The sequence below is a fragment of the Rhinopithecus roxellana genome, chromosome 5, assembly GCF_007565055.1.
Source record: "Rhinopithecus roxellana isolate Shanxi Qingling chromosome 5, ASM756505v1, whole genome shotgun sequence".
Taxonomy (NCBI): Eukaryota; Metazoa; Chordata; class Mammalia; order Primates; family Cercopithecidae; genus Rhinopithecus; species Rhinopithecus roxellana.
The window spans coordinates 59,812,816-59,825,293 of NC_044553.1; the positions used below are offsets into that span (position 1 = coordinate 59,812,816).

At 53.2% G+C, this 12,478-nt stretch overlaps 2 protein-coding genes across 12 annotated transcripts in view; one reads left to right on the forward strand and one right to left on the reverse strand.

Moving 5' to 3' along the window:
- The window catches only part of NRL (neural retina leucine zipper), a 37,570-nt gene that overhangs the window by 13,458 nt on the left and 11,634 nt on the right, over positions 1 to 12,478 (forward strand). For 2 of the 7 annotated variants that reach the window (XM_030931769.1, XM_030931770.1), the window contains exons 1-2: positions 9,262 to 10,445; positions 11,398 to 11,722. The exons of 3 other annotated variants lie outside the window; for them this stretch is intronic. The gene's annotated coding sequence lies outside the window, so the exon portion shown is untranslated. Of the gene's footprint in view, positions 1 to 9,261; positions 10,446 to 11,397; positions 11,723 to 12,478 lie in introns of those variants that run through there. 2 more of the 7 variants (XM_030931771.1, XM_010363795.2) reach the window with 2 other exon arrangements.
- Positions 786 to 10,778, reverse strand: PCK2 (phosphoenolpyruvate carboxykinase 2, mitochondrial). Of its 5 annotated transcripts, none has more exons than XM_030931762.1 (11): positions 10,660 to 10,778; positions 10,068 to 10,147; positions 7,773 to 8,018; positions 6,526 to 6,710; positions 6,235 to 6,438; positions 5,676 to 5,863; positions 5,195 to 5,357; positions 4,702 to 4,920; positions 2,035 to 2,172; positions 1,660 to 1,755; positions 788 to 1,403 (listed from the first exon to the last, which is right to left on the reverse strand). In XM_030931762.1, the coding sequence occupies exons 4-11, from the start codon at positions 6,581 to 6,583 to the stop codon at positions 949 to 951; spliced, it is 1,521 nt and encodes a 506-aa protein (XP_030787622.1). In that variant the 5' UTR covers positions 6,584 to 6,710; positions 7,773 to 8,018; positions 10,068 to 10,147; positions 10,660 to 10,778; the 3' UTR covers positions 788 to 948. The 5 variants fall into 5 exon arrangements, with proteins under 5 accessions (XP_030787623.1, XP_010362099.2, XP_030787622.1 ...); XM_010363799.2 differs by lacking the exon at positions 10,660 to 10,778 and adding an exon at positions 10,479 to 10,634; XM_030931763.1 differs by lacking the exon at positions 10,068 to 10,147 and having other exon boundaries at positions 786 to 1,403; positions 10,660 to 10,730.

Genomic DNA, 12,478 nt, shown 5'->3' on the forward strand with positions numbered 1-12,478 from the left:
GACCGAGATGGCCTCAGCAGTGCCTGGCACATAGAAGGTGCTACAGAAGTGTTGTTAGCTGTCCTAATATTGAATATGCTTCCATGAATACTGTGTAACTCCCAGTGCCAGGTCAGGCGGGGGAAGAACAAATTTGAGAACTGACAATGAAGCCACTTCACTGGAGAATGGGGTTGTAGAGGCTTCTGCAATCTAAGTGGGAGATCAGGAATTTTAGGCCTGGGGGCTGTACTGAGCAGCTTGCTCAGGCCCTCACCATTTTTTTTTTTTTTTTTGAGATGGAGTCTCTCTCTGTCGCCCAGGCTGGAGTGTGCAGTGGCACGATTTTGGCTCACTGCAAGCTCTGCCTCCTGGGTTCACACCATTCTCCTGCCTCAGCCTCCCAAGTAGCTAGGACTACAGGCACCCGCCACCACGCCTGGCTAATTTTTTTTTTTTTTTTGGTATTTTTAGTAGCTACAGGGTTTCACCGTGTTAGCCAAGATGGTCTCAATCCCCTGACCTTGTGATCCACCCGCCTCAGCCTCCCAAAGTGCTGGGATTACAGGTGTGAGCCACCGCACCCAGCCTCACCTTTTTTTTTTTCTTTTAAGAACTCGGGACATAGAGTGGATAGTGCCTTCTCCCAGCAATTCCTATGTCTGTGACCCAGTGCTAGAGCTGCCTGTAAAACAGATCTTTGATTGTGCTGGGCTGTGCTTCTTCCAGGGGCTGGAAGATTGTGAGATTGGTGTTAGAGGGAAGCCTGTGAAGATAGGTGAGAAATGAAAACAGCACAAATCTTGTGTAAAATAGATCAGCATCTCTTATTATTGGACAGTCTTTGTGGGAAGGTCTATGGCACATAGAAGATGTTAGTTAATATCAGATTGCTCGTATTTTCTGCAAAGTGACTTCCCTATTCCCAGATGAGGGTGCTATGTCCTCTTGCTAGACTACAGCCTCAGGTCACATTTTGTGCACACGTCTTTCCAGGGCTTCAAGCTCAGCCAACACCTCTTTGGGTAGGTCCTGGTTGACCTGCTCTGTCAGGTAGCTCCGAATGTCACGAACCTCCTGTTCCCAGAAATCCTTGGGGAGGGAGAACAGCTGAGTGGTGTCTATAGCTCCGAGGCCACTGAGATCCAAGGCTCCTTCCTTTGGCACCAGCCCAATGGGTGTCTCTCGGGCACTGTCCTCCCCCTCTAACCGCCGGCAGATCCAGTCTAGCACCCGAGCATTCTCCCCAAAGCCTGGCCACAGGAAGTGCCCTGCCTCGTCACGCCGGAACCAGTTGACATGGAAGATACGGGGCAGCTGGGCCCCCTTGCGCCCCTCCATGCTCAGCCAGTGTTCCAGGTAGTGCCCAAAGTTGTAGCCAAAAAAGGGCCGCATGGCAAATGGGTCGTGCATGATGATCTTCCCTAGGGAGGGGAGCAAGATGGGTAAGGAGTCTTCCTTCTCACTGGGGAAGGGAAGGGCACCCTGCACCCAGTTGGAAGAAGCTGTGAAAGGCTCATGGTTCTGGAATATCTTCAGGGATAGGGAAAAGATAGAAGTGGGAAGAGGTGGAGCCATATCAGACTCCAGGGGTGGACAAAAGGAAGGTCTGGCTCAGGAAGGGAGAGAGGAAGTGCTGTGTGCGCACAGAGGAGAGGGAGGAATGGCGAGGGTGCTCACCTTTGTGTTCTGCTGCAGCAGTGGACTCAGAGCGCATGGCACTGCCCACAAACACCCCATGACGCCAGTTGAAGGCCTCGTATACCAGGGGTACCCCTAGATCACCAATGAACAGAGTCACAGGCAGCCGTTTTCTTTGGACCCTCACTCCAGCCCTTCTGGTGAGCTTGACTGGTACTCTCTCTCCCAGGACCTTGGCTATCCCATTTTCAGACCCTTTGCCTCCTCCCAAGTTTGCATTCACCAGGGGAGAACTCTGGAAACAGACAACTACAGATAAGATGCAGGCCGAGGCTCTGGATCAGAGGGAAGGAGGTAGACCCTGATACAGACATAGCCCTTTTGCCAAGAACATGGAGCTCACATGTTGTTTACCTTTGGGTCTGCGGCCACCAAAGATGATGGCGTCAATGGGGACACCCTCTGGGGCCTCCCAGGCTGGGTCCATGATAGGGCACTGGCGAGCCGGGGCGCAAAAGCGAGAGTTGGGATGTGCACAGGGCTCCTTGTCACCTGGCAGAGGAAATACAAACACTATTATTTCCAAGGTCATGTCGACTCCCAACACACACATACATGGGCACACATTCTTGCAGGGTTCTTTTTTTTTTTTTTTGTCTCATCAGCTGCCTAGAACTTTGTGTGATAAGGAGCAGAGAGAAGGGAGCCAGGGCATCTCCAAAAGCTCAGGTTATTTAGCCATGAAGGTGCTGCCAGCTGAGCTATGTGAGAAAAGAGTGGGAGAGGAATTGGGGTTTGGCAGCACACTAATGTTTGTGCCAAGCTACTGGCAGTTGGCACTGACCAGGGCTCAAGGGAATGGAGTTAGATATGGGCATAAGGTTATAATAATTTTTCCCCCAGAAACTATTTCGTTATTTGCGAGATTATTATATAAATGCCCAAACCTAAAGCAAAAACTGAGAATGTCAGCTTAGTACCTCAGACAATTGACTTTCCATCAGCAAACTGGGGAAGACAGACTCTCCTAAGTTATCAAAATGCAAACAGGAATTTATTTTATCTTTTTATTTTTGAGGTGGAGTCTCACTCTGTTGCCCAGGCTGTAGCGAGCGCAGTGGCGCAATCTCAGCTTACTGCAACCTCCGCCTCCCGGGTTCGAGCAATTCTCCTGCCTCAGCCTCCCCAATAGCTGGGATTACAGGCACCCACCACCATGCCTGGCTGATTTTTTTGTATTTTTAATAGAGATGGTGTTTCACCATGTTGGCCAGGCTGGTTTCAAACTCCTGACCTTAGGTGATCTGCCCACCTCAGCCTCCCAAAGTGCTAGGATTACAGGCGTGAGCCACTGCGCCTGGCCTGATTTTATTTTATTAATTAATTAATTTATTTGTGAGACAGAGTTTCACTCTGTCACCAGGCTGGAGTGCAGTGGCACGATCTTGTCTCACTACAACCTCTGCCTCCTGGGATCAAGCGATTCTCCTGCCTCCTAAGTAGCTGGGATTACAGGCGTGAGCCATGATGCCCAGCTGATTTTTGTATTTTTAGTAGAGATGGGGTTTTGCCATGTTGCCAGCCTGGTCTCGAACTCCTGACCTCAGGTGATCCACCCGCCTCAGCCTCCCAAAGTGCTGGGATTATAGATGTCCACCCAGCAAGGAATTGATTTTAAAGCTAACAAAATGCTGGAGATTTCCCTGCCCTGCTTAGACCCTGATGAAGTGATAGGGCTTGAAGAATAGAGATAGGGATATCACATGGGTAGGGATAACCTTAGGAGCCCAGGTCATACTTGGCACCTTCAGGTGTCCTGGAGAGGGATTGGGACTAAGTCAGTGGCACATGTATGAAGCACCACTGTGTGGCCCCTGAGTGGACACATCCCCTTCTCTGCTGGAGGTTGCTGGTTAGACCTGGGGGGTGGGGAAGCCATGGGGCCCAAATCCCCACTGTGTCCCATCCCCCAGCTTCTGCCTCCCATCGCAGATAAGAGCCATCCTTCATCAGCACCCAGTGCAGGACCCTAACACAGGGTATTGTTCTGGAAATTGAAGCTGGGGACAAGATGCCTTAGTTATGCCCCCGAATCTGGAGATGAAAGGGTTGGGGAACTAGCCTGTGGGGAAAGATGAAAGTTTCTTGGATTTCTCAGTTGGGTGGGAAGGCTGAGAGGGGCTTAATGATGGTGCTAGTAAAAATAAAGGGTGATTAGATGAGGCAAGGAAGGTGACTGCTAGGCCAGCCTGGCAAACCTGAATATAGGCTTCAGTGACCACAAGGCCACCCTCCCCTCCCACGCTCTTCTTTGCCCCCACCTCGGTGTCTGGACTGCCTGACTGCAGAAGGCCATGGAAAGAATACTGAAGGTCCAGAGTGCAGGGTTGAGGGAGAGGTGGGACTCCCAGGCGCCCGGGGTAATGACAGGATTCAGAAACTAGCTTCTGGGAAAGACTCAAGCACTGACCTGATTTTGTTTATAGGAAGGATTGGGGTGAATGCTTTGGAGGGACAGGGGAAGGGTGAGGATAACACTACTGACCTTTAGACAGTGGTTATTATACAGGGGACAGTGGGAGCCAAGTGGCAGGAGGAGAGTCAGAGCAAAGGAGGCAGGTTTCCTGTTTTCCTAATGGGTCAAACTTTATGGATAGTGCTTGGAGCCCAATACCTTCTATAACAATGTTCAAAAGTCCTTCCTTTTCCTTTCATTAAAAAAATCCAGCCTGTATTTATTATTGAGAGTCTACTGTGTGTTTGTCAGTGTGCTAAACCCTTTTTATGCACTCTTTAATCCTCCAACAACCTCATGAGATAGGTACTATCACAACTACCTTCATTCAACTGATGTGGAAACTAAAGCTTAGGGGTTGAGCAACTTAGCCAGATCACAAAACCAGTGACTGGTGGAGTTGGGACATGAACTGAGATTTTGCCTGGGACTGGAAACTGCAGACGTTCATGACTTCTATGCCTCCTGGCAGTCCTAGAAGATGGCTGGAGGTCGTGGAGAAGGCTTTTCCACCATTAAGGTGCTGAGGCCTGGAGGCTGTGCCACACCTTCCCTACTGCACATACCAGGTTTCCAGGGTTTGCCCAGCCAGGAGGTCACAGTAACACCAGGTGGAAGAGGCTGGTCAATGCCCTCCCAGTACACGCCACCATCGCTGGTCTCAGCCACATTGGTAAAAATAGTGTTACTCTGGATTGTAGCCATGGCGTTGGGATTGGTGGTGGCAGAGGTACCAGGGGCAACCCCAAAGAAGCCATTCTCAGGGTTGATGGCCCGGAGTCGACCTGTTAGAAGAAGTGAAAGAAAGGAAGGACCAAACAAGGAAAACTTGAGATGTAAGACCAAAGAAGGTCCTGCTCCACCCCACCCTGTCCTGAGATGGACTCAAGATCTGATGAGGAAAGGCTGTCTCTAAGGTGGCTGGGCTGCCAGAGGAATGGAGCAGGGTTGGGTGTTCAGGAAACTTTCTCACTGACAAAGTCACTGTGAACACTAGAGAGGATACCCCGAGGCTCTGACAAGAGCCAGAACCAAGAGTGTGATCTGAGGGTCCCTCACCTTCACTGTCAAACCTCATCCAAGCAATGTCATCCCCCACACACTCCACTTTCCAGCCTGGCAGTGCAGGCCGCATCATGGCCAGGTTGGTCTTGCCACAGGCACTGGGGAAGGCGGCTGCCACATAGCGCTTCTTCCCTGCAGGGCTGGTGATGCCCAGGATCTGTGCGTTGGGGAGAGAGGGAATAAGAAAGAGGTCACCAAAGGTCAGGGCATGGTCTTCATGGGGAAGGACAGCTAGGGTTTAACAGGGAGGACCAATGTTTATTCACTATATAGGTGACTGCCCTGCCATTAGGCCTGGGTGAGTGGCAGGGGAAACCCCAACATTCAGCAGCCTGAGGCCAAAGTTTTGGGCCTTCAAGTAGAGTCCCTGCCCAACAGCCTGGCCCTGGCAGGAGGGAGGTGAGGCTGAGGCACTGGCCAGGCCCCACCCCTGCCCCGTCCCCGGCAGCTGCCCTGCTCCTCACCAGGCCCTCACCAGCATGTGCTCTGCCAGCCAGCCCTCATCCCGGGCCAACCGAGAGGCGATGCGCAGGGCAAAGCACTTCTTGCCCAGCAGGGAGTTGCCACCATAGCCGCTGCCGAAGGAGACGATCTCCCGCTGGTCAGGCACATGGCCAATCAGGGTTTTCTCTGGGTTGCATGGCCACTGGCTCACCGGCTCCCCTGGGGACAATGGGGTCATGGGGCTGCTGGCAGCAGCATCGCAAACTGGGGTGTCAGGGGCCAGAGGGATCAGGGGTTGGCAGGAGAGATACTTGGGAGCAGTAGCAGCACCAAGAGGTGGCTGAAGCCCCCCGCCTCATAATAACCATTAGCTTTTGTGCCCCTATTCTTGGACACGGACTTTTCTCAATCTTGTGCAAAGTGCTCTGCAAACACAGCCTCACACCTCCGCTGGGACTGTTGCTCTGGATCTTGGGAATTAGGTTGCCAGAGAGGACAGGTTCTTAGGGTCTGTGGAGAAGTAGGATTTGGGATTTCCTCCGAGTACAAGAAGGCCTCTGTGTCCCCCTTGGGGCAGAGCAGGTGCTTACCTTGTCCTGTCAGGGGCTGGCCCACGGAGTGCAGACACTTGACAAAGTCACCATCTCCCAGGGCCTGAAGCACGGGCGTCCCCAGTCGGGTCATAATACGCATGCTTGCCACCACGTAGGCTGAGTCAGTGAGCTGTACTCCAATGCGGGACAGCGGGGAGCCCACAGGACCCATGCTGAATGGAAGCACATACATGGTGCGGCCTGTGGAGGAAAGCATCCCCTGGATGAAGGGTTCCAAACCTGTTCATATCTTCCATGCCCCTGCCACTCTGTCCCTGCCCTGGTTACCCTGCATGCAGCCTGGAAACCTCTCATCCACAGCTCGCTGGAAATCAGCTGGGGACATCCAGTTGCCCAGCTGCCCACGGGCCCCACCAGCTGGGAGAGGTACCGTGTCCCGCTGAGAAGGAGTTACAATCACCGTCTTGCTTTCTACTCGTGCCACATCCTTGGGGTCTGTGCGGGCCAGCCAGCTGGGGGAGAGCGCATTGTCAGCAGGTTTCCCTTGTCCCTAGACCCACTTTTTCAAGTCCAGCTTTGACTCCAGGTCTTCTGTTGGCCTTATTTTTCCCCACCCAATCACATCTCAGGCCCTTCCTCCAGACTTTGTCCCATCTAAGGGGTGTTTCCCCAAGGTCTCAGCCCTCTGGGGGTCTCTGCCCCTGGCAAAATCTCCCTGAACTGGTGAGAAAAAAAAAAAAAAAAAAGCAAAGGATCTTATTTATATCAGCTTCTTCATTTAAACTACAAACCAGGCCAGACACAGTGGCTGACGCCTGTAATCCCAGCACTTTGGGAGGCTGAGGTGGGTGGATCACTTGAGGTCAGGAGTTTGAGACCAACTTGGCCAACATGGTGAAACCCTGTCTCTACTAAAAATATGAAAATCAGCTGGGCGTGGTGGCACATGCCTGTAATCCCAGCTACTTGGGAGGCAGAGGCAGGAGAATTGCTTGAACCTGGGAGGCAGAGGTTGCTGTGAGCTGTAATCATGCCACTGCACTCCAGCCTGGGTGATACAGCGAGACTCTGTCTCAAAAAACAAAACAAAACAAAAAAAACAGTTTCTTTTTTTGTGACAGAGTTTCGCTGTTATTGCCCAGGCTGGAGTGCAACGACGGGATCTCGGCTCACTGCAACCTCTGCCTCCTGGGTTTAAGTGATTCTCCTGCTTCAGCCACCCAAGTAGCTGGGATTACAGGCATGTGCCACCACGCTGGGCTAATTTGTGTGTGTGTGTGTGTGTGTGTGTGTGTGTGTATATGTATATATGTATTTTTTTTTAGTAGAGACGGGGTTTCTCTATGTTGGTCAGGCTGGTCTCAAACTCCCGACCTCTGGTGATCCACCCGCCTTGGCCTCCCAAAGTGCTGGGATTATAGGCATGAGCAAATCCCAGTTTCTGAGTCCGTCTACCCCAAAGCTCTCATTCTTGTTCATACCATTAGGATGTTCTAGTTAAGTTGATTATGTCTTGGTGAACCCAAAGTGGCCTCAGTGCACCTATCTTGCAGGTTGTGGAGCCCAAGGCTTACCAGTTATTGTACTTGGGGACCTTTTGGATGAGGCCCTGCTGCTCCAGCAGGGTCAGTGTGGCAGTATTCTCAGCCTCTGTTCCATCACAGATGTGGATGCCCTCTGGTTGGCACAGGTGGGCACTGTGCTCTACAAAATCTTGAACGCCAGTGGGAAGCTGACCCAGATCTCCACTAAGCACTCGCAGGGTCTGGATGCTACGGCATGATGGCCAGCCTAAGGGGCTCAGCCCATGCCAGCTAAGCCTACAGGAGAAACAGGGAAACAATGAGCTAGCTGCTGTCATCGAGGGTGGACAAGGCGGGTGGTGGGGAGACAGAAAGCTTGGGCTGTTGCAGCCTGCTAAAACATGTCTGCATGCAGGGACCATGAAGAGCAGGTTGCAGTTGGTGTGTGGGATGTGTTCAGGACACATGTACCTTGTAGCCTTTATGACGCTTGAGGAGGGTATCTCCTAGTCAGTTAGGGACAGATATGGCCAAAGGAGCAAAAAAGGCACATGCCTGGCTGTGTGGAAGTGTCCATGTAGGCATGCTGATGTTACTGCATGTGTAGCCCATGCCCATGTTTAACTGTTTAATCAATGTTTAGAAATGAGTAGGGGGATGGCTGGGCGTGGTGGCTCATGCCTGTAATTCCAGCACTTTGGGAGGCTGAGGCAGGTGAATCACGAGGTCAGGAGATCAAGACCATACTGGCCAACATGGTGAAACCCCATCTACTAAAAATACAAAAATTAGCCAGATGTGGTGGCGTGTGCCTGTTGTCCCAGCTACTCAGGAGGCTGAGGCAGGAGAATCGCTTGAACCCGGGAGGTGGAGGTTGCAGTGAGCTGAGATTGTGACACTGCACTCCAGCCTGGGCAACAGAGCGAGACTCTGTCTCAAAAAAAAAAAAAAAAAAAAAAAAGAGTAGGGGCCTTTGGCCCAAGTGTCAAGAAGCTGGGCCCAGGTGACAACTTCATATCTCATATGTCTGGTGTTTGAAGCCTCATCCATTTTATTTCCATTTCTGAGCATAGTTTTTTATAAGTTAAAATGGCAACTGTTTTTATTCTTTCCTTCTGGTGTGTATGCTGTAAGACTATGAAAGCCCCAAGCAAAGGTCCCAGTCTTTCCAGTGCCAGGTTTCTAGATGAGGACTCTTGCACAGAGAATAGGTGACTGGATGCTGGGCTTCCAGGCCCTGATCTGCTGCTGCCCACTTGGACCAACAATGATTGCATAAAATGTTGCCCTCGGGTATTTCTGAACTGTGTGGAAGGTTGGCCACTGGGGAATGAGTGTCACTGGCTGGAGTTCATGGGCTTAATTCTTAGGAGGTCAGCGTCCTGTTGTCTGTCCTCTCATGGCCCTGGGGGAGACAGAAGCAAGGTCTGCTCTGATTGGCCTGGACCCAAGGTGGAGTAAGCCTGAGAGAGCAAAGGCCATGAGAAGGATGTTACTCTCCTTCTCTACCAAGGCCTCGCCCATCAGAAACTGCCCCCACACCCAGGACCGCGTGACTCTGTGCTTCCCCTGGCTCTCCTTCCTAGAGGCCACATGCCTAGAGAGCTTTGGTGTTGGTGGGAGGGTGAAACAGCAGCCTGCTGGCAGCTGGGACTCAGAGGGTGTTAGCCTGGGGAAGGGAGAAAGCTCAGAGCATGGATATGGGAGCTTGAGTCTGGCTGGGGTAGAAGCTGGGGTGGTTTCCGCTAAAGGAGGATAGATGATCAGTGTGGCCTCAGGGGCAGGGGAGGAGGGCTACTGGTACCGGGGTCTGTTCCTGCCTCAGGGGGAAGTTCTCTCTGAGCATTAACTTTCAAGACACACATCCTTGAGGAGAGCCTCTCTGCAGCTGGAGCCTCGCTCACGTTATCTCTTGTGAAGCCCCCACACCCTCCTACAGCCCCCTAAGTGGGACCTTTCCTTCAAAGACTACCCACAAGGGCTGCCCAAGTGGAACGGGCTGTGCGAGAGATGTGGGTCACTTCCGACTCTGAGACAAAAGCTGAGAAGAGAGGCCTCAGAGAATAAATAGAAAGGAGACTAAGAGGACGAGCAGACAAACAGGACGAGCCTGGGGGCTCCAGTCCTGGACAGAGGAGGACTCAGCCAGCTATGTAAGAAACGAAGGCAACTTGGCACCCTCCTCCCACCTTGCTTGCCTCCCTCTCCTGGCCCCAGGTCCCTGGGGCTGCCCTGGACTTCCCGCCAGGTTCCAGTCCTTCCAGTCCGGGAAAGGCCGGGAATGGATGTTTAACCTTCCCATCTTCTTTAAGGGGCTCTGAGCTCAGTCTCCCGGGGCTCACGTACCCTTGTCCCCAGGGCCCTGCTGCCTCTCGAAGTACCCTGGGGCGCTGGCTGGGAGCCCGGTAGAGGTCCGAGGGAGGTATCTGGGAAGGAAAGGAGGATATGCCGAGACCCGACTCAGCAGAGACGAGCGAGGAGGGAGAGGAAGTTCTAAGAGTGACGGATAGAGATCGCGCGATCAGAGGCGAGCGAGGCAGAGAAGGGGAGGTGCGGACGGAAACGAGGAGCACCGGCCGGCTGCCCTCCCAAGAGACGCACGGCGCGGGAGGCTGGACCCACAGCAGTCGCCCCTGCCCGCCTCCGCCTAGGATGGGAAACCTGGCGGAGGCTGAGAGCAGGAGAGCGCCACTGGCAGCCCCGAGAGGGCGAGCGCAGCGGAAGGTGCGGGTGGGCCCCGGGCCGGAGGTCACTCACCGCAGGCCGGGGCGGTACAATGCGGCCATGGCACCTGGGCAGGGGCTGCCGGGTGGCCACGGAACCGAGCGGAGCCGGGGAGGTATGGAAGGCGGGGAAGGAGGGAGCGCGGCGAAGCGAGCCACAGCAGAGGCTGGCGGGAGGCGCTTAAAAAGGAGGGGGGCAGGCGCGGGGGCGGAACCTGGTAGGGCTGGCGCGAGCTTTCCTCCGCCCTGCCAGCAGGCTGGCTCCCTCGGCCTCGGGGCACCAGGCCCCAGGTCAGCCCAGCCGCCGCCCCAACCCCTGCCTCCCAACCGCCAAACCCACCTCTCCCATTGGGTGGGACTGGGTCCACCCTTCGGCCCCCGACTTCGAGGTCCCGCCCTCATCCGCCACCGCCCTATCCGCCGCACATGATGTAACTTTGAGGACTCTTGCTCCCAGGAAAGACACTAGGTGGCAAACAAGCTAGGAACGAGAGGCGAGGCCAGGGGCGGGAGGCCACAGGGGCCAGACGTCTAGAAGTTAGGGGGTTGGGCATTGCCTTTTCAGTTCCTCCTTCTGGGGACCCGACGCCCTGAGCCCTGGGCCTTCTGTAGTCCAAGTGCCCAATGCTAAGGTCCACTTAGTCCCCAACTCCTAAATCCCCGCTTCTCCTCCTGATCAATGCTTCTTTCTATCTTACCGTGAAATGGTGGAGTCTCTCCACCCCTGGGTCTCTTCCTTGGTCCTCTGATCTGGTCATTCTCCTCCCCCGGCACACACCCCATCCCCGACGGAGTCTTACTCTGTCACCCAGGCTGGAGTGCAGTGGTGTGATCTCGGCTCACTGCACACTCCGCTTCCTGGGTTCAAGCAATTATCCTGCCTCAACCACCAGAGTAGCTGGGATTACAGGCGCCCGCCACCACACTCGGCTAATTTTTTGTATTTTTTGTAGAGACGGGGTTTCTCCATGTTGGCCAAGCTGGTCTCCAACTCCTGACCTCGTGATCCGCCTGCCTCAGCCTCCCAAAGTGCTGGGATTACTGGTGTGAGCCACCACGCCCGGCGTGGTCATTCTTTCTCTCCACAATCCAATGAGGAAATGCATCTGCCCACCCAGCTACCACCATAAGGTCTTCAGGTGATTTCTCAAGCTATATCTCCATTCAGACATCTCTCTCCAACCTGAGACCACTGGATATCACCCGCAATGCTATATAGCACCTCAAACTCAGTGTTCCGATGATGGATGTCTGCTCAGCATCCACTCCTCCTTTCTGGTAATAGCACCCTGATTTTCTTCTGGGGAACCGTCTCCTCAGTCTGTATTGTCATGTGGGTCTTATGTCACCCCTCTTGGGGGTAGGCTTGCAGTTTAGCCAACTTTTGTGTTCCTCACTCTGGCCACAGCAATCAGGGATGTTCAAGGATGGGCATGAGATCCCTCTCCAGGACTTTTTCTGAAAACTTTGGAAGTGAGCTCTGTTTCTGCTGAGTTGCTGAGCTGGTAGAATATAAACCTGGAGCTGCTGGGTATTAGCTTGGCACTACAAAGCAGGAACCTGTCTAAGAAGCCAGCCTAGAGGAAGCAGAGCAGGGAGATGGTGAGCAATGGATTCCTGATTTCAGTTATAGGAATCGATGCATTTCTTTTCTTGCTCAAGCTAATTTTAATTGGAGTTCTGCCACTTGCAACAGAAACAATCTTGATTCTCAGATTTCTTGGTGTTTTATGCTGGAACATAGTGGGATAATGAGAGCTGGTCTCCAGCTATGGGCTTGCTGCTGGTCCCCATCTCTTCTCCCTCAGGCTGTAGCCTATACTCAACCTCAGGTATATGTATTTGGATCTCTTTCTCCCCAGTCTGTAGATCCAAACTCTGTCTACACTTACCCAGCTGCAAACAGATGCCTCTTGGCCACCCTTTGGGCCGAAAGGTGTGCACACTGGTGGCAGCATGGTTGACCTGAAGGTCATCTTCTTCTCCATAATCCTGCACTTGCTCTCATGGTTTCCTACCTCAGCAAATGGCACC

Coding starts and splice junctions, on each gene's coding strand:
- PCK2 (XM_010363796.2), bottom strand. CDS start 10,507: ATGGCCGCATTGTACCGCCCCGGCCTGCG. Junction 5,358..5,675: donor GGCTGGCAGAGCACATGCTG/GTGAGGGCCTGG, acceptor CCCAACGCACAG/ATCCTGGGCATCACCAGCCC. Junction 2,173..4,701: donor GGGCAAACCCTGGAAACCTG/GTATGTGCAGTA, acceptor TTCCTCTGCCAG/GTGACAAGGAGCCCTGTGCA.